Source organism: Prionailurus bengalensis, chromosome B3 (genome assembly GCF_016509475.1).
Source record: "Prionailurus bengalensis isolate Pbe53 chromosome B3, Fcat_Pben_1.1_paternal_pri, whole genome shotgun sequence".
In the NCBI taxonomy this organism is placed as follows: domain Eukaryota; kingdom Metazoa; phylum Chordata; class Mammalia; order Carnivora; family Felidae; genus Prionailurus; species Prionailurus bengalensis.
The window spans coordinates 120,579,079-120,599,530 of NC_057355.1; the positions used below are offsets into that span (position 1 = coordinate 120,579,079).

Below are 20,452 nucleotides of genomic sequence, written 5' to 3' on the forward strand. Positions count from 1 at the left end.
AAAAAAAAAAAATACTTCGGGGAGGTTTTATTTTTCATAAGAGTCTGCTGCTTTCACTACATGTGAATCTGAGTGTGTCAGCAAGGCCTCTACAGGATTTTGAAAGGCATTCCTAAAAGTTTATTGTCAGGGAAGCATGCTGACATTGGAGGCCTTAAACCAATAATTGGTAAGCTTCTGGTAGATTCCATAAGCATAGGATTACTCTTTATGTGTGCATGTTTGGAAGAATTACAAAATACGAATAGTGCTCCATGTGAAGAGTCATATGCTAGAGCAGTTAGTTATAAAACTTGACATGTAAGAATTGCCTGGGGATCTGTTAAAACTCCAAAGGCTCAAGCTATATACACCTCATAACAATTAGAGTCTAGAGGTGGGACTGGGGCACCAGTAATTTTTTTAAATTTTTTAAAGTTTATTTTTTTAGTAGGCTCTACACCCAGTGTGGGACTTTGAAATCACAATTCCTAGATCAAGAGTTAGATGTTCTTCCAACTGAGCCAGCCAAGCACCCCAGCACTGGTCATTTTTAAAGCCCACCAGGGAGTTTCAGTGTGCAGCAAAGTTTGAGAACCAGAGTTCTAAAGGAAGTGTTTAATTTTATTCCATCTCCATATGAAGATAAGTTCATTAATAATAATTCCCAAAGGCCCTGGTCTGTTAGTACTTTGCAGGTGTGGAAGATGTTGGAGGTGTTGGAAGGATACTTGTTAATAATAATTTTTTAATTTTTATTTTGAGAGAGAGTGCACACGTAAATGCATATACGAGCGGGGGAGGGACAGAGAGAGAATCCCAAGCAGGCTCCGTGTTGTCAGTGCAATGCCCAACGTGGGGCTCGATCCCATGAACTGTGAGATCATGACCTGAGCCAAAATCAAGAGTCGGATACTTAACCGACTGAGCCACCCAGGTGCCCCAATAGCAATAATAATCAATAAAACTTATTAAATGCAAAATAAAATCCATAAGCCTCAAAGAGTTAATGCAGTTTCCAAAGGTGCTTGACAGAAAAGAAACAGTCTAGGCACAGGGAGAATCTGGCTTATTGGGAGCAAATAAAGCCAAGATTTTAAAATGTCTTTTAATGTGAAACACGTATGTGCCCCTGGGCCTGAAAACAAGCCGCAACCTTCCCAGTTGTGGTGAAGGTTCCTAACAATAGAAATGAGTTGCGGTACACTGTTATTTAAACTGGAAAGTTCTGAGGAGAATTTTGATTTGTAGAGGAGGTCACAGATGGGAGAAGACAAGTGCAGAGGGCAGAAGGGAGAGGCTATTTTTCTACGACTCTTCTGATTACAAAGAGAGCAGATTTAGCTGCTAGTTCTCATTATCTGTGTATGCAGAAGAGAACCAAACAAGCCTAACAAAATGAAAATTGATATTTAATCACAAAGCTAGAAGGTACCTTATTAAACTGACCTGCTTTGGTATTGAGATAATTAGTTGTGGTTTTAAGTGTCCTTATGGAAGCACTCTCATTCATGGTGGTGTGGACTTCTGTTTGCTTCTTGCTTAGGGGACATCAGTTCTTCAATAGAACTCTGTCAAACATTCTGATTCTACATGGGCTGTGTGGTTTTTGTTTTAAATTTGTATTTTAAAATAATCATAGATTCATAGGAAATGGCAAAAAAAAAAATGTGCAGGGAATTCCTTATGCATCCTTCACCAAGTCTTCCCCTATGGTAATGTCATATAGAGTTATGTCTCAAAACCGAGAAATTGACATTGGAATACTCCACAGAGCTTATTCTGATTTACAAACACTCATGTGTATGCATGTGTGTGTCTGTGCATCTGTGTGGTTCTATGCAATGTCATCCTGTATAGTTTCATGTAACACCACTGTGATCAAGATACAGTGTTCCACGTAGGGTTTGAAGAACTGTAAAGGGATTCGGAATGAGTCACTTTGCTTGTGGTCCCACCAGCTTGAGTTCAGGACTTTTTATTTGGGGGGACTGCTGCTCTGTGGGGATAGGTAGCATAGCTTTTGCAACATAAAGTGACTTTTTTTTATGTGATCATCATTAAAGGTGTGTTTCTCAAGGGCTATGTTTTGAGGAAGAAAATCATGGTCACTTTATGTGAAGGAAGTGAAATGATAAATTTATACCCCAAAACATAAAATCTGTTAGTGGTCTTTATTTTGGGGGCAAGTCCACCAATTCTGGCATAACAACAATGGACTCAATCCTAGAAAAGTTCCTCTTCTGCCAAGTTTTAGAACATTTGAGACTTGTTCGATAAATGGTGCAACTTTCTAGTTCCTGAAACAGAAGACTGTCGATCCCCCAGAGAAATGCCCTGGTATGTTTGAAGTGAATAGGTATGATTCTACAATAAAGAAATCGAAAGTCACTTAATAGCATCTTCTAAGCATTGTCAACATATTAAAATCCGCCTCACTTATGTTTTATAGGTAATTGCTGTCTCCAGAACTTAAGGATACATAATCCTATCTACTATTTACATGGCGTGAGGATTTTAATTGTCTCTGCACCTAGTATATCAAAACTAAGGTGCTTAGGAATGTAAGTTCAGTGTCATTAAACTTTTTGTTCCCAGGATTTGCTGATAAACCTATAGTCTAGCAAAACCGTTTGCACGCGTGGTTTGTTCTAACACCTGCAACCCAGTCTTTCTTGGAAACTCTTATTTCTGACATTATTTTTAGCAAGAGTTCTAGAGGAGAGAAGAGTTCTAGAGTGGGTTGGTTAGAAAACTCTGGTGGATCCATCAAGCTCAGCTCTGATGAAGTAATGAGATATGTGATGAGAAGTGAAATGTCTAAACATCAAGATAGTAATTTGGCAAAAGCAGCTTTGGGGTGTTTATAAAAAGAATACATCCCACTAGATGTAACTGTCTTAGGGGTCTTAGGGTCTTAGGGATTTAAAAGAGTAAGACTTCAGCAAAGCATTGTCTCCTAACACTGGATTTGAAAAAGTCAACTTATTTGGGAACAGAGTAGCCAAAAAACATTAAGAGCCTTAAATATTCTGAAAAAGATAATCACAAATCCCACATTCATGAAAGAGCAGAGGAGGAAGATCATCATTAATGACGATAAAATGAAAAACAGAAAAGAGGCCAGATTACTTGCAATAAAAAAGTAAGCTTATCTTTATAGAAATGTGCTCCTGAATATAGATTTTAAATGTTAGGAGAGGAAAACCAAGGTTGTGTCAGTATGTGCTCCCCCTACACACCCATCTAATCTTCTAAGGAGTGGAATAACAAGGATGTTTTGAACAACTGTGCAGGAGTTAAGAAAATATTCAAGCCAAACAGTCTATTCAGTGGACATTGAGACATCCCCCATAAACATTTGTGAAAGATGGCAAGTTGAATAGTTTTAGAAATAATGTCTTAGTCACTAAGCTTATAGTTAGGAGGGTGTCAGACTGCAATGTATTGGCCTGTAAAAGACAAAAGCAGGTCAATGTCTTTGGTAACCAGCTAGCAAATAGCAATAGTAGTCATGTCATGTGCCAAGTAAACGCGTCAACATAGGAGTATTGTTATAAAGAGTAAATGAGGGAATGCATAGAGACTTTATAGCACAAGGCTTTTTTTTTTTTTTTTTTTAGCTGGACTTTCTTTACCTCTCAGAAACCATTAACATCTCAGTTTGAAGCTAAGTTCTATGTTGTCATCACAGGTATTAGTGCATTTTACTGCATGGTTATAGTAAAAACAAAATTCAGAGTATGTTTTACATCTATAATGTCACACATCCATGCCATTCTTAAGCTAAGACTTCTTTTTCAGCTGTGGAGCAGTACAAACTCATGACTTTGCTAACAGTTCATGACTGCTGTGTAATAACATGCACTAGGAATGTGCTGTATTATTTTACCTAAACATGTATTATTTTACCTAAACCTTAGAACAGTGCTGTGAGGTAGGTTACTATTTTATCTCTATTTTACAGATGGGAAAGCTGAGGCGGAGAGAGTAACTTGCGGAGGTCCATAGCTGGTAGGTGCTTGAGCCAGGATGAAACCACGCTCCAAGGCTCATGCACCTTACTGAAGTCTCTTCTTAAGGAAGCTATTGGTTAAGAGGGAAGTGAGGGTGGGAGTGGGGCAGAAGATTAGATAACTGAGGATCAGGTAGGGAAAAGGTTAGGGTACAGACAACATTCTTGCCCAAAGCTAAATTTCCAGACCAGAAGCTGTTATAAAGGAATAGGAGTCTGAGCCACAGAAATCAGTAAATGGAGGGGATGGGGTGTTCAAAGGGAAGACTAGGACCTAATGCATGTTTGAGGGGTGACTGGAGAATTTGGAAATAGCAAAACAAATCTGTGAGCATGAAGGGGTGAGATTGTAAGAAACCAAACGACCTGAAAGACTCTTGGTGAAGGAGGAGCAGATTCTTCAGTGAGTAGGTGGATGTGTGAACTGGTGAGGCTTGGGGTGGATGTTCCTCTACTGTTTTCATTGTCTCAACCTGCCCTCGACATTTCCTCAGATATTCCCGTCTTCCTCTAGAGGCTAACATCTAGGAGCTTGAGGGTTTTCTTTTTAGTATGACTGAGAATTCAACTCCTGCATACTTAGGTTTGTATAGTCTGAGAGAATGACTTCAATAGGAATTGTATACCCCTGAAAAATACACTGCTCATGAATTATCTTTTTCTACAGGTGAGCACTTAATACATATTTTTCAATCTTAGGTACCGTGATCTACCTCCAAGATACAGTATGCATTATTAATACTCTCAAATAGGTAATCAGAGCTCATTCCTTACAGTGTGTGTTATATGTACTTAAATCTGGCCAAGAATGTCTTTATACTTTCATAAGAAGTGTTACATTTGTTATATTTTCACAAGCTTATGTTTTCCCTCCAGAGCCTCAAGTCCTGAAGCAATTGTTAAGAGTTGTAGAGCACTTCTCAAATTCAAGTGTGCATAATTTGATCACCAGCCTGGTAGACCTATAACTTACTTTAGCCAACGCGTTCTTCATCCCTCTCTTACCCATAACTCCCTCATTATTGTTTTTTATTTCTCAGTCCTGAGAAAATGAACTTGCATTATGTGAAATCTATGCAGATGCATAATAGAGTTTCTATAGAAAACATCAAAGGTTTCTTTAAATTTCTATTTTGTTCTGAATGCATACATCATAAAACTTGATCTACTTTACAGAGCAAAAAGTTGAAACTACAAAGAAAACAATCAGAATCAAAGATTATGAAAATTTAGATGATATCATCCAGGAAACTGCTTACCAAAATTTTAGCTACTTTTATAAGGATTTTTTAAAAAATATTTTCTAGCAGTGCCTGGGTAGCACAGTCAAGTGTCCAACTCTTGATTGCAGCTCAGGTTTGTGAGATCGAGCCCTATGTCAGGCTCCCCACTGACAGCACAGAGCCTGCTTGGGATTCTCTTTCCCTCTCTCTCTGCCCCTCCCCCCTCTCTCTCACTCTCTCTCAAAAGGAGTAAACTTAAAAAATATTTTCCAAAGGCATATGTAAAAGTTATACGATAGATGTCTTGTTTCAGATTTTTTTTTTTCCTGATGATTCTGTATTTTGTTACTGAAAACAAAGACCTATAGATCTCCATGTAGTAATGGGGCCGAGGTGCAGAACCTTATTAAAGATTGCTTTGTTACCTCCACCCCGTATGCTTTGCTCTTCCTTGGATGCAAAGGAAACAGTTCAGGCACCATCAATATGCCTGGGTGGTGCCTTTGTCCTCCTCACTGTGCAAATCTGGTTTGGAGCTGGGTGTACCTCTTTGAAGCCATGTTTGAAATAGGGTTCCTAGTGAACCTTTTCCTGCATGCAATGCCAACTAACTGCCTACTTTTAATCATTAATAGGGCATTAACTCCCCAGTGGTGCCAAAATCATAAACCACACTCCAGGTCCTACTGTCTACCCATGAAATTAGACTAGATCATTAGACATAAAAATATGTCTACCATTGAAAGACTCTGAAAATGTCTAATTTGGGAGAGAACAGTACCCACATATACCTTAATGGAAAGAATGGCCAGATCTTTAGCAATGTTATGACAGCTAAAAGAACTTAATAACCGGCTCAGAATGTGTTCCCAACAGAGAAAGAGAGATACTTGGTAGAAACAGAAAAACATAACAAAGATAGAATTCTTATGTTGGCAGGCATGTATATTTATACATTCTTCTGTGTTTAGGTCAGTGGTTAGAGAACACTTCTGGAAGGACTGTAGTACACAAATGTTTTCAATTTGAGCATGTACATTTCATCTAATTGGTCCCTGGGACAAGGTTCACTGCCCTGGATGTGGCGTGGCTAAATCTTTAAAACACACGCTAATGAATTTCAGGTTTGGGACAGAAAATGGCAGCTCCATATCAGACAATCATGTGAACTTGGAATTGTTTCTCATGAATATCTTCAATAGTTATTGAAGTGGGTTCTTCTGCCGTCTCCAAACACAGATAACTGTTCTTGCTCAAGATACTCCATGCTTGCCTACTCTTAAAACTTAAATTTGGCAGATTCCTTCATTTTTGAAGGGAAAATTCTGGGAGAAAATATGGCAAAGATCATCTGAGTGCAACTGGATATATCAAAGGGCACTTACAAATAACCTTAGAGCAACCTGAAGATTAGTTTGGGCTGAGTACTTCTGTTTTGTTTTTCCTCTCAGCTGTTTGAAGTAAGGGAAAATTCAAAAGAAAGTTCTTTATTCGCACCTTTTTTTGTTGATACATCGAGCAATAGTTTAGGGATTTTATCTCCTCTGATCCAGCCCACCCAAAAAGTCAAGGAAGTGGGGTAGTTGAATATAGAAACTTGTTTTATGTAGATGGGAAACAAGGAAGCTAATGAAGTCACAGACATCCCTTATTCAGAATGACAGAGCCTGAAATCTGTAGGACACCCCACCCCAACTCACACACCTTTACAAAGACTTGGCTCTGACTAGCTCACAGGACAGATGCAGTTACTGAGCTTTGCACATGTCTCGCCTGTATACTCAGAGTGCGTCACAATTTGTATTGGGCCAGTAGGTGGGGGGGGGGGGGCATTGATTTCATGAACTCCTGAGTCTGTGAAAGATTGACCATGGCCTGTACTTTCCTTAAGGAGTGGGAGAATTTCTGTTTCTGTGCGTGATGCTGTGTTTCACCCCGATTTATGCCATTCATTGTGAGACTATGCACAGGCTGTGCAAATCTCCTATCTGGACCTCAGTTCCCTCCTTCCTAATTTAAGCTGGGTGGGCCAGATACCTCCTAAGGCTGTTTCCAAGCTTCCAAGTCTGAAGTTCAGTTTCTTCTGCACGTAAGAGGCTGGGCATCCGTTGCATCAGTCAGCTAGAGACTAGTTGGGCTGTCCTGCTGATAAACTCCCAGCAGATGAATGAATGAACAGCAACACTCACGTCCTACGGAAAGTTTGGAAATCCTGGGTGATGAAGCACTCCTGAGTGCTAGGCAGGGCTTGTCAGATGACAGCATCCCAGCAGTGCTGGATACTTCCTGGCCGTGGTAGTCTGTTTGCAATCACAGAGCAGCATGAGGTGGTCCAGCATGCAGTCTGGCTTCGGAAGGGCTTGGGTTCCTCCATACTCCTGACCGTCCCCGCCACCCCAAATGCCCTACCTTCTACTTTGGCAAGTTACCTCACAGCTCCAAAGCTTGGGTGTGGTTGTTTTTCAAATGAAGCTAATATCTACTTTTCAGGGTGAAAAGCTTAAAGCTAATGTATTTGAAAGTGTCTAGCAAACAAGTGGAGCTCGATAAATAGGTAACTAAAACCAGCAATCTGTAAAAACCCCACAAAAGGTAACTTTATCTGAAAGCCAAGTTGGGGGAAACACTAGCCTTTGTGTAGTGAGTAACATTTCACAGAGTACTTCAGGACTTACTATCTTTTAATCCTCACAATCTGGTTTTACAGACGCAGTGATCCCAGCAAGTTCCCAGGGTCACAACACCCAGAAACAGTGAAGTGGAGATTTAAGTTCTGCTTCCAAACTGTTGTGTTCCTTTTAAAGTATGCTACCAACATGCCGTTACATGTGGTTGATATATTTTATAGTTGAGATTAAACCTCTGATGATTCTGAAAAGGGAGATAAATGATCAGAAATGGTACTAGTGCCTATGTGGGGGGAGGGGGGGTTCTCCCTATGCCCTTTTTATATGACTACAGCTGTACTGACTGCCATTTAAGACAAACCCAGGAAGACCTGATCAGTTGCACCTCACTTTGTGAGATCTTAATTCCGAAACAGCTCCTGGGGGTAGCTGGAAGATTTGAATATCTCTGGGATGTCACTGTCCAGTTTCGAAATAATTTTATAAATGGGTTTCTTCCAGGAAGGATCTGAGTCTTTCCCTGTGGAGACAGCCCTGAAGAACTCCTGTAACGTCAAGCTGGCGATTTCCAAGAAGCAATCCGGGACCTGCATTCCCAAAGAGACCCACAAGAAAGAAAAGACATGAGGCTCTGAAGCACCGACACCATGCAGATCTCAGTGCTGCCTGTTCCTGGGGTGGTGGGCTGATAAGAGCATCCCTGCTCTCCCGGCCCTCGACTTCTGCAGCCCTCAGAATCCCCTGCTCTCTCATCAAATACAAACTTTAAAACGATGGTACCCATGAGACAGCCCTGGGAAAAAGTATATTAGGGACACTCCTTATGGAGGAGAAGCTGATTCTACTAATGGTGCGTTTTCAGTAAATGAGAAACGGACTCTGATCGAAATTAAATCTGTGGTTCAATGCAGGTTTTTAGTATTCTCTTCCTTAGTGCCTAATGTGGAAAGGCATGCGCCCAAGTTTACAACTGTTTTCCTCATCCCACCATCCTTTGGGGTTGGATCCAAAAGACTTGGAACCATTCCTGCTTCCCAAGTCAAGCACCAGGTTGAGGGGGACTCAGTATGTTCCAGGCCCTGACACAGACTGGCATCGTAAATGACGGGGAGTCCCACAAGTCCTCCAAACCCGGTCTGGCCCAGGGCTTGCCACCACCGCATGCCAGATGGCCACCCCACACGCAAAGATGTGGCAGCACCACCCTGTCCACACACCCTGACCCCACGAGCCTCAGAAAGGAGGCTCAGGTTCTGACAGAACGTCTGGTGGATATCAGCATTCCTCCCCTTCGTTGGAAGTATCAGAGTCACGTGAGAGGGGTAAGGCGAGGAAAGGGTGGTCCGTGACCTGCAGAACAGAATGGCAGCCCAGCAGAGCTGTTCGCCGCACACAAGGAAATGTGTGTCTAGATTAGGAGTACTCACCGGTGACATCTAGGCCACTTGCTCACCCTTTACACCTTACCCTCTAAGGTGCCACCAGTGTGCCTTCACAGAGGTCCCCAAAGGACCCAGAAGCTGGAGTACTGCTTATTCATTATTTCCAGAGAGAGAGAGAATCTGAGGTGACTTGTCGTGAAAGGCCCACAAATAAAACTGATCAAGTGAGAATAAAGAACGAAATGATGAAATGAACAAAAATTGTTGTAAAGACAACGGAGGCCAAGTCTGGGGGCGGCAACAGCGTAGCATGTAGTCGGATGCCTCCTGACACTGCGGGGAGAAGTTCCGCAAGTTACGGCCAGTTGTAATTACAGAGTATTAACTCTCAAATGGCACAACACCCGGCTGGCTTCTGCTTCCGTTTCAGATGAAAACTGGCTGTACATTCAGCTTGTGATATCTACCTGTTGCCTAAAAGATGTTGAATCTCGTCTGTGTGGGTGATACAGAGATTGGCCCTAGGCTGCCCTGGCTCTCGGTGATTTGCGGACAGACACGGAAGGAGGTCTTCTCGAAAACTCAATCACAAAGGGAAGGCACTCATCAGACCTCAGGGGACCCATAGTCTGGTTCCAACTGTCAGAGCTTGATTTTCCTTACCTCAAAGTCATTTCCTTTGTTATAGTGCATATTGAGAGCTCGAAAAAGTTCTGAGTCTCGGAGTACCACCAGCGTTTTGGGATTTGTGACACCATCTGAAATCGCTTGCCGGGCAAATTTTTCCATTTGGATGTAATAAAACTCACGAAAGTTGCTGAACCACTTGATCATCTGGGAGGTAATGCAGCGGTTGAACTGTACAAACAACAGGGCCCATCAGGTCGGATGTTTGCCATGAGGCGCTCAGAGCCAGAACTCTCAGCCTCCATTTCAACATAGGGCTTAATAAGGATGGCTTCAGCCACCATGAGAAAGGGCTTTCTTTAAAAAAAGAAGTCACAGCCGTTTTCCTAGCCTTTTCACTTGTACACAGAAAAATGCGAATTAGCTATAATGCCGATTAGAAAATACTGTTTTGATGTACTATATTTATGACTTTTTTACCCATGAAAAGATTTCCATGGTGTCTACTGTGACTTTGGGAGGGTTTCGGGTCAAAGCCAGTGTGGTACCAGCTTCTGCTGCACCTGGGCAGATGGCACAGCAGCCCCAGAGCTCTCTGCCGAGTCAAGGGCAAAAGGAAGGGATAAGGGTATAGAGCAGAGAGCAGGCCATTGCAACCTTGGAGTTGCAGAATGAATCGAAATCAGAGCTTGGTGCAGGAGTCAACCAAGCAACCGAATATGAGGGAAAGATCTGGAAAACACAAAGAAGTAGATTCAAAGTATTAGCTGCCCTCTCCCAACACCCAGGGTAAGGGAACAGGCATAGTCTGGTTCCAGCTGTCAGAGCTTGATTTTCTTTATCATCATGCTTGATGTCTACATACCTTCATTCAGTGTTGAAACACAGCAATTTGAATATAAATGTGACAATGTCCAACCCTTTACGTATTCTATCTTTTTCATAGTCTTCCCCAGCAGAGATAAAACACTAGGCCAAAAATGCCATTTACTAATGTTTCTCTCTCCCCTCCACCCTTCCTCCCCATGGGTTTGTATATCTACAGGTCAAAAGCTTAAAATTCAGATACCCAACCTTTGTGGCCCAAAGTTATTCATACAGAGTCTCAGCCCAGAACTGGAAATTGTACCGATCCCATCAGCAACATGAAGGGGACCTGAGGTGCACATAAGATGACCTAGGACTTGCCTCCCACTGGGCAAAACCATTCCCTCTTGGGAGTTTTTCAGAGGCTTTCAGAGGTGAAGAATGACTTTACCTGGACATCAGGGAAATAAGCCTTCAGCAGGTTGGAGCTGGGGTAGCGTGTGAAGAAAAACATGAGTTTGGCCTTCTTCAAGTGACCAGGATTTAGGCCCTCCTGGATTTAGCTCAGCGTCAAGGAAAACTAACACCACTTTATCACGTGATTTTTATCAGTTAATCCAAATAATGACTTGTCCTGTTCCTGACGGTTTCTTTTTTTCTTTTGTTTCATTTTTTCTGGGCGAATGGTGTATTAGTTCCATTCTTCTGTCTGATCAGATAAGCTCTTTCTTAGGGCGCCTGGCTGGATCAGTCGGTAAAACCAGTGACTCTTGATCTTGGGGTTGTGAATTCAAGTCCCACACTGGACCTAGAGCTTACTTAAAAACTAAGAAAAAAGCTTTTGCTTTCCAGATGCTCAATACCATATATGTACCGTAAATTTGCAGAATTCAAAAAACATTTTGATGTGTGAAAGTTCTACAGCCTTTATGATATCAAATACAGTTTGTTGTACTTTGTGTGTGTGCTTTCAGAACAGGATGGGGAAAGATGGCAGGTCTGTCCCAGATTTCAGAGCCCCACATAGAGATTTCATTCCCCTTCTGGGCCTCAGTTTCTTCATCTGTAAAATGAGACAAGCCCACTAGATGGTCCCCATTCTATTCTCAAAGCTCCCTTTGCAGTGTTTAAGCCAATGAACACCTAACCTGCCTGAGTACAAGAGCACAGTTGGCTCCAGCTCAGGAAGCTTGAACTTCTCGGCTGTGTCTGCTCCTCATTTGCCTGGCAGAGCTTCCCTCACCCTTCCCAGTTCAGCCCAGACACCCTTCCTCTGTGAAATATTTCCTTGCTGAATGAGGCCTTCCTTACCCTGGGCTCTCAAGGCTTTTTGTACAAACCTCTGTTGTAGCAATGACCTCCCTGGAATTTTTACTGCATGTTTGTCTCCCCATTTAGACTGTGAGCTCCTTGAGGGCAAGGACCTTATCTTTTCATCTTTGTATTCCACATGCCTAGCCCGGTGCTAGGAACATAGTAGGTGCTCAATAAATGTTGGTCGGATGAAGGAATGAACGAGTGATTATATGGTCAGCCTTAATCCGTACAGAAATATGGAAATGATATTCCAACCCATACGTCACTCTGAGAACAGATTGCTTCCCCTCTAACAAGAGAAGGGAGCTGTGTTGTGACTGCCTGGCACCAGCATGGGAAGGAGATAAAGGTTCTTGCACGAGAACACATAGCATTCCCAGGGACAGTCCTGGGGCTGGGTGAGAAGCATTATACAGAGTAACCTTGGCGCTCAGGTCGGAGACCTGTACCTTTAGGACGATTAAGGCTTCTCAGTAGGACATGCCAGTTTAGCCAAAGGAGACTAAACCAACTGATTTTCAGTTACAACTGGCATCCAGGCTGCTGCCCAGAAGACCCCTGCCCTTGCCTCACTGGACCAACTTCTTATCCTTCTTAAAGGCTTATAAATGCTGTGGAAAGAATCCTGGATTTAAGAGTCCAAAGACCCAGTTTCAGATACTGATTTCGCCACCTATTAGCTGTGTGATCTTGAGCAAGCCACTTATCTTCTCCGGGCCTCATTTCTAAAATGTGAGTATAGTAGTTAAAACTTGTGCTTGGGTTTGAATCCCGGCTCTGCATGTGTCTGTCTTGTGACCTTGGGCAAGTTAGTTTGCTTCTCTGTCCCCGCCTCCCAGATTACCTGATCTAGAGTGGCCGCTTGAGGATTGTGACGTAACACAGGCCCACAACCTCTTATCCAAAACGCCGGGCCAAATGGGGTTCGGATTTCAGAAGTTATTATTTTACAACGGTAATATGGTGCATAGACCATACGTCAGTTAACGGCCAGAGCAGGGGCTGTGGCAGCAGTCTGCAATCCAATACGTTAACATTGCCACGGCAAATTGGAGGACTATTTACACTAAGGGGGATAGTCTATAAATAACCTCCAACCAGTGCAGGTCGGGTTTTGCCACCAAACATGTTCCCATCCACCTTAGGGGAGAGAAATCACAGGGATGTTCAGAGCTCCGAGTTTCAGAATGGTGGCTAAGTGCCGGGGACCCTCACGTGTGAACTGTTGGCCGACCTCAGGGGACGGGCGCAGCAAACGCTGCCCCCTACCGTCTCACCACTCCCGCTCTACCTGTCTCGTGGGGCGTTGTGGGAATAGGAATGGGTGCTGGCGCTCGGTGGCTTTCCCGGCCGACGGGAACACATCTCTAATGCTGGAACATAGGCAACAGGGACGAGGGGACAGTCGGGGAACCAGGAAGCTGCCTGGGAGCCCCAAATCTTTCCATGCAGCCAGGCCCGGTCGATGGCCTCCCCAGCCTCCCCAGACTCTGAGTCCACTCCTCATTTTACAGAGCGGGGCTAGGCACGCAGTAGGTGCCCCCAGAAATACCAGCATGCCCCTGCCAAGGGAAGTACAGCAGAGAATCTTTGGGCTCTGAGTCCTTCAGGCTTTTCCGCCACCGCCTGACTTTAACAGGGAGTCTTAACCAGTGGCCTCTTACCAAAGGCCCAGACAGGTAGCCTTTGTCAGCCGGGGCGATTTCCTGGCAATCTCTACACCTCCAAGAAGATTTCCCGCTGCCTGAAGAGGCAGCAGTGGCCGGTGAGACGTTCTTAGCCTTGGTTTTATAGTCGGTCTGGCCTGCCTGGGAAGCACGCAGCGTTGCCCAAGCATTAGGGGTGTTTCCAACACCCGTGACAGGCAGAGGGCGCTCGTGGCATTTAGGACACAAGAGCCCACCCTCTTGTGGCAGTGAGCTGGTCCCACCCCATCCTGCGGCCATTAACACAATCCACCTCCCCCCCCTCCAGCCCCCCCCCCCCCCCCACTCCATCGCCCTCTGCCAAGAGGACAACCGTTCATGCCTGGATATGCAGCTCCACAGATGCGTTGACCTCTGGAGGCCGAATTACAGTCCGCTTATGAGAAGCAGCGGTGTTGAGCTCAGCTCGCTAAAAATGCAACATCCAAAATAATGTCGTCAGGAACTTCACTCCCACGAGATGCTTGCTGGAAGAGGATCTTTGGTCATGTGAGTCTGAGGCTGCATACATTCTCCTCTTAGAGCTTCACATAGGACATCAGCATGTTAAAGCCTCTAAGAAGTCCCACGAACTACCCAGTAGTAGAAATAACCAGTGTTTAATAACCAGTATTTAAGTAACCGGTAGAAATAACCTACTATTTACCTACTATTTCTTCCTAATTTAACAACTATTAATATCCTGAGGGAGGGTTACTCTGGGCAACACTATTTGAAAGAGTGGAGTCTGCCTAAGGGTTGCAAAGTTTTTGCAATAAGATCCAGACCCCTACACCCCAGCCTGGGCCCCCCAGTCCTCCCCTCAGGGGCCCCCCTTCCCTCTACATACCCAGCCCCCAAGCTCTGGTTCTCTCAGCTGCAGCTTAGAAGCTGTCCCTTAAACTAAAGGCTTCTTACCCCTTCCAGCTGCCTCTTGAGTCTAGTCCCTCAGGAAAGCATCCCCTTTTCCATCTGCCTCAGAAGTTTCTAGTCGCTCATAGCTTCCCTGTGAATTACCTAGACAATGCAGGCTTTTCTGCCTGTGCAGCCAAGGGATTGGGGGAGCCATGCTTCAGATGAGGTCATTCCCTCTCTCTGTTTAGCTGTACAGGCCACTGACAACCGAATTATGGGGGTTTTCCTTCCATAGAAAGAAGCCCATATTTTGGAAGCCCATTTGAGTTTAAAAACAAAACTCTTTTAGACCCAAAGGAAAGAGTCAGTAGTGGTAGGATCCAATGTGTCCCAGAAGAAAGTAAATGAATCTTCCCAGCATCCTTAAATCCCAAAATGTGGCTGCCACTTTCTCAGAACCTAAAAACTATGAGCCCCAGGGAAGGAAGGCCTGGAAGCTACAGTAAGAAGGCCGCCAGGGAAGCAAAGCTATTTAAACGCCATGGAGTTATTTGTCCCCACCTCCCTTCATCTTCCAGATTTCCCATTTCTCTGAGCTGTGGCACTGAGAACCTCAGTTACTAGTAAAGGATATGTGGACTGAAGAAAATGGAAGCACATCCGGGGCACACTGCAGGCCGCCCTGTTCCACCTTCACCGAGGGAAGAAGGGGCAGTCTTTCCAAACGGGGGGAAGTGAAGGGCAAGGGGTACTGCTGTTGGCTCAGAACCGACGGTCGCAATTTGACTGCTCCCCAAGGTCGCAAGGCAGACTCTGGGGAGGAGTGACTTTGGGAAGATGAATCTTGGGGAAGACTGCTATCCCAGTGGTCACTGGGTCCATGACTCAGTAGCTGGCTAAGAATCTGATTTTCCTGGATGTGGGAAGGCACAGTCAGAGGACAGTTTGCTGGCCGACCCTGATAGGGTCTGGGGATCATTCTTGAAGAGACAGGGTACCTGGGAGGATCTAGAGGGGTGGCCAATGATAAGTTTTGCAACAGGACCCCAGTCTGTGGCTGGGCCCTCCTGGGCAAGGTGGCAAAAGGAAACAGATCTTTACAGATACCTCTCTCAGGAGGCGAGGGCTCACTGCTACCCTCTGGCACAAGCCCCCGGAAGCTTCTACCCAGCTGGGTCAGGTGGCCCGGTGGATCCAAGAGTACCTTTTGTAGTACTGAGTCCACAGCTTGGGACACGGCCCCGGTCAATTCTTTCCTCAGAGTCTCCAGCAAATCCTGTGCTCCACAAGGAAGGAACCTGGGCTCCTCAGACTGGTATTCGACTTCAGACGCTCTGTGTTTTTCTTTCCGGGAGAGGTCCCCACGGGACCCCTGATGGTGGTGATCACTGTCCATAGCCCAGGGCCTAGATCCATAGCCCTTCCTCTGCTTTACGCTTAGAGGGCCCTTGTCCATCTCAGAGCCTCCTGGGTCCTGAGCTGCGTCCCTGGGCTCAGCAGCCTGCAAGATGTGCTTTTGCAAATGCCTTAGCTGTTGCTTCAGCTGATAGAGCTGTTCTCTTACCCGAGGGCCCCCTTTCCTGCTGCCATGGTCTCCGACAGGGCCCGGCTTCAGAGGGCCTTTCTGCGTGGGAAGGCTCTGCTTCCTCTTCCGCTCCTGGGCCTTCTCTGGGCAATACGGACTGTCCCTGGCTTGGGCATTGCCTGGCACCAGAGCATTAAGAGAGAGGCACATGCCTTGGACAATGGTCTCCACTCTGGCCCTCTTTGCTTGGATGTTCTCATCGCAAAACCAGTCAGGGTCAGCAAAGCTAGAGCTGGGGACAGGGCTCCAGGGAAAGTGGGGGTCTCCGCCTTGCTCTCGGGGGGCTGGGCTTCTTTCACCTTCCATACAGGGTTCTGCCAGGTGGGAACAGGCCCGGGACAGGGGAGAAAGCAGGCCAGAGTTTGGATCCATCCCCTGGCTCACAAGGCTCTGGCTCAGAAGGTCGGTTGTGGCTCTGTAAGGGAATTCTTTCTCCCGATGTCCTCAACGAGAGGGGTACCTCGAGGGAGCTGGGGGTTCCTCCTCCACACTCAGAAGGATGAGAAGCAGCTGTCAAGGATTCAGACTCTGATATGCCAGAACTCACAAACCTGAGTAGACTCTGAATTAGAGACAGGGAGAAAACAGCATATGTGATTTTGAGCAGTGCTCTTCAAACTTGCGTGCGCAAATAACCCAGGGATCTTGTTAAAATGAAGATCCAGATTTAGCAGGTCGGGGCCGGGGCAGAGATTCTGGATCTCTCACCAGCTCCCATGAGATACCGTGCTGCTGGGTGGGACCCTACTCTGAGGAGATTCCCAAGAGGGATCCTTCAGGGAGGAATTGTCTTGCTAGGGCATAATTATGATAGAATTATAATAAAGGTAATAGCAGCAGCTAACTGCACGACTGGAATTATGCCAAGAACTTTACGTCTATGACCTAATTTAATTCTCGTCACAAATCCCTGAGAATGTTGTCATTCTCGCTTACGGAAATAGGCCCAGAGAGGTTGAGTTACCTCCGGAAGGTCACACAACTAGTCAGTGGCAGGCTGGAGTCAAAACAAGGTCTGTCTGATTCAGAGTAACCTTCTTAGTGCCTGCCACAACAGAATCACCCAGGGCACTTGTTAAAAGTAGCAAATTCAGTAGCCCTCACCAGCCCTGCAAAATCAGAATCCCTCCATCCTGGGGGGCAGGGGAGGACCTGCATTTGAAACAAGCAAACCGAAGTTTGAGAACCAGCTGTTTGACCACTACACTGTCCTGTTCCTGGAAGAATCAGATCAGGTATTCATTGCTCACATTCAACAACTATTTCCTTAGCTCCTACTGTGCATCAGGCCGTCTTCTGAGCCCTTGGAGCGACGGTGGAGGACAAGACCAGCAGAATCCCGCTCTCATGGAGCTGGCTGTCTCCCCCAGGGAGAGAGAACGAACAAGTATATTTTCAGGTCGTCGTGATATCTGCTAGGAAGAAAAAGCACAATAAGGGGTTGTAAATTGGGATGAGGGTGTGGGAAGAAGGAGGCAGCTAGTTTAGAAAAGGCTGCCTAAAGCTATTTTTCCCCCACAAAGTATCAAAATACACTACTTTAGGAGGCCTCAGATGGCAAGTTTAAGGCCCTTCAAGTTTACAAAACATTCACACGTTACCTCATTGCACCTCACACCAAACTGGAGAATCAGTGTAATCCTCCCATTTTACAGATGAGGAAACCAAGGGTCAGCGAGGCCGCAGAGTGGCTCTCAGTTACTGAGATTCCAAATCCTTTGACGCAACCACACTTCAGCTGCCTCCCTGCGGATGGAAAGACCCGTATAAGAGACTGACTCCTCTGTCTGCCAAGGGGATGCTTCCTTTCCTCAAAGAGGTACATTCATGTTTCTCCTCTACAAATTCCCACTATCCTTTTGCTTCTCTCTCTCTCTTTTTTTAATGTTTATTTATTTTTGAGACAGAGAGAGACAGAGCATGAGCAGGGAAGGGGCAGAGAGAGGGGGAGACACAGAACGTGAAGCAGGCTCCAGGCTCTGAGCTGTCAGCACAGAGCCCGACGCGGGGCTCGAACCCACGAACTGTGAGATCGTGACCTGAGCCGAAGTCGGACGCTCAACCGACGGAGCCGCCCAGGCACCCCGTCCTTTTGCTTCTCTTGCGCAAGTCCTTTCAGGAAAGGGTCCACTAGCTTCGTCCTACTTTGGATCTAAAATTTACCTGGAATTCTCTACCTGGGGCGAAACGTGGCTCTTCTGTAGCCGCTGGATGTGGATGTGGACACAGCCTCCACCCGGAGCTGCCAGACCGCCAGCAGACACAGCTGGCACAAGCCCGCCCTGTGCAATGTCCCTCCTGGTGCCTGGGGCCGAGGGTGGGAGGTGGCGGTGGCTCCAGTCCGTCACAAGGAAAATGCCACTGGAAGAAAGCCGGGTTCGTGGGTCGGAGTACATAGAAGGATTTTGCCTTGAGTAAGACACTTACAAATTACTAAAACAAAACAGATAACTTGCCTAATTCACGTTAACTTTAAAAATGTATCCCAACCGTTTGGATGGTTTACCACCTCTTGGAGAGAGAAACATTTTTTAACTTCCTGTGATCATTTGACGCGGAACATATATTATTTGTATAATAGGAAAAGTTATTTTTACATTAGCTCTTACCATCTGCTAGGCATAACTGGATCACTCATTAAGCTTCCGTTGACTGTTTTCTAACTCATGATGACCACTGAACTGGCAGAATTGATATTTGAACCACAGAAACTCACCATAATACAAGCTGTGTATTTTTTCAGTTAAGTACCTTCCAAAAAGAAGAGGGGATTGGTTATGGTTATCCTAATTGCTGAGTGAACATCTCCTGCTTAAATTCGACATTTTCTTTTTTTTTTTTTTTTAACGTTTATTTATTTTTGAGAGAGAGAGAAAGAGTGTGAGCGGGAGGGGCAGAGAGAGAAGGAGACATGGAATCTGAAGCAGGTTCCAGGCTCTGAGCTGTGTCAGCACAGAGCCCGACGCGGGGCTCGAACTCACAAACCGCGAGATCATGACCTGAGCTGAAGTTAGACCCTTAACTGACTGAGCCAGCCAGGTGCCCCAATTCAACATTTTCAAACACAAACTCTGTAACTGCCCCTCTGCTTCAACTCTCACACTACCTATCTTGTTTAAGCTGGAAGCTGGGAGTCTCTCTGACTCCTCCCCAGACCACTGACTTGGTCTGGTCACTTATGGTCAAAAAATGGCTCTGAACCACAGTCCACTGCTTTCCCATTACCGTTTCTGGATTCAGGGTTTCAACTTTTTACCTAGACAATTCCAATACCTCATGACTGGTCCCCCAGCTTCTAGCCTTTCCTCACTCTGGTCCTTCTTACACTCATTCATTCATTCATTCATTCAACAAACGTGGCTCAAATGCTGGCAACAGACAAAATCCTCTGCCCACGTGGAGCTCACATTCATGCAGAGGGAGCCAGATGGCATAACATACGAAGTTAGTAATGGAAGGCCACTGTGAAAACATTAGCCCTTACTCTGAGATAAATGAGGAGCCACTGGAAGGTTCTAAGTAGTATGACCTGACTTAGTTTTAAAAGGATCATTCTTTACTAGATGGAGAATAGGCCGGGGGTGGGGGAGCAAGGGTTGAAACAGCCCTAGGAGGCTCTAGGCATCTAAGCCTCCAGGCAGTGACCTAGATGGTAATCACAGAGATGAGGTGTCTTGGACCAGGACGGTAGCAAAGCATCAGATCCTGTATAGATGTTGAATGTGGAGCCAGTGGAATTTGCTAACAGACTGGATGTGGAGCGCAAAGAGAAATAAAGTGTCACTGATGATGACTCCAGCGTGTTTGGCCTGAGTGAGTTGAAGGATGAAATGGCACGAGCTGAGTCAGAAGGACCATAGAGGAACGGGTTTGGTGAGAGATATCAGGAGCTCGGTTTTGCATGTTAAATCTGAGACAATTATGAGACAACTAAATGAAGATATTGACAAAGCCGTGGGGTAAATAAGCCTGGGGCCTCAGCGGAGAGAGATCTGGACTAGAAATAGAAAGTTGATGGCTGTCAGTATGTGGATGGATGAGCTCCGAGGAGTGAGTGTAGACAGAGAGGAGGAGGGGGCCAAGATCCGAGTCCTGGGACATAGCAGCATGAAGAGCCTGGGGTAAGAGGCGAATCAATAAAGGGAGCAAAAGGAGGGGCACCTGGGTGGCTTAGTTGGTTAAGCGACCGACTTTGGCTCAGGTCGTGATCTCGCAGTTTGTGAGTTCGAGCCCCGCGTCGGGCTCTGTGCTGACAGCTCAGCCTGCTTTGAATTCTGTGTCACCCCCTCCCCTGCTCACACTCTGTGTCTCTCTGTCTCTCAATAATAAATAAACGTTAAAATTTTTTTT

The 20,452-nt window shown here is 45.4% G+C and overlaps 1 protein-coding gene and 1 long non-coding RNA gene across 2 annotated transcripts; one reads left to right on the forward strand and one right to left on the reverse strand.

Moving 5' to 3' along the window:
- Positions 1-7,884: 7,884 nt before the first annotated feature.
- On the reverse strand, positions 7,885-16,474 carry PROX2 (prospero homeobox 2). Its single transcript, XM_043556640.1, has 4 exons — positions 15,152-16,474; positions 11,112-11,219; positions 9,890-10,084; positions 7,885-8,431 (listed from the first exon to the last, which is right to left on the reverse strand). The coding sequence occupies exons 1-4, from the start codon at positions 16,472-16,474 to the stop codon at positions 8,246-8,248; spliced, it is 1,812 nt and encodes a 603-aa protein (XP_043412575.1). The 3' UTR covers positions 7,885-8,245.
- Positions 13,974-18,055, forward strand: LOC122469333. Its single transcript, XR_006293436.1, has 3 exons — positions 13,974-14,172; positions 17,758-17,921; positions 18,010-18,055. It is a non-coding gene; the product is annotated as an uncharacterized LOC122469333 (long non-coding RNA).
- Positions 18,056-20,452: the final 2,397 nt, after the last annotated feature.

Bases quoted from the DNA above. Each gene is read 5' to 3' on its own strand.
- PROX2 (XM_043556640.1), bottom strand. From the start codon at position 16,474: ATGGATCCAAACTCTGGCCTGCTTTCTCCCCTGTCCCGGGCCTGTTCC. The intron at 11,220-15,151 runs ATATCCTTTACT...ACGCTGAGCTAA, and splicing joins TTCCATTTTCTTCAGTCCAC to ATCCAGGAGGGCCTAAATCC. The intron at 8,432-9,889 runs GTAAGGAAAATC...TTGGGAATGCAG, and splicing joins ACAAAGGAAATGACTTTGAG to GTCCCGGATTGCTTCTTGGA.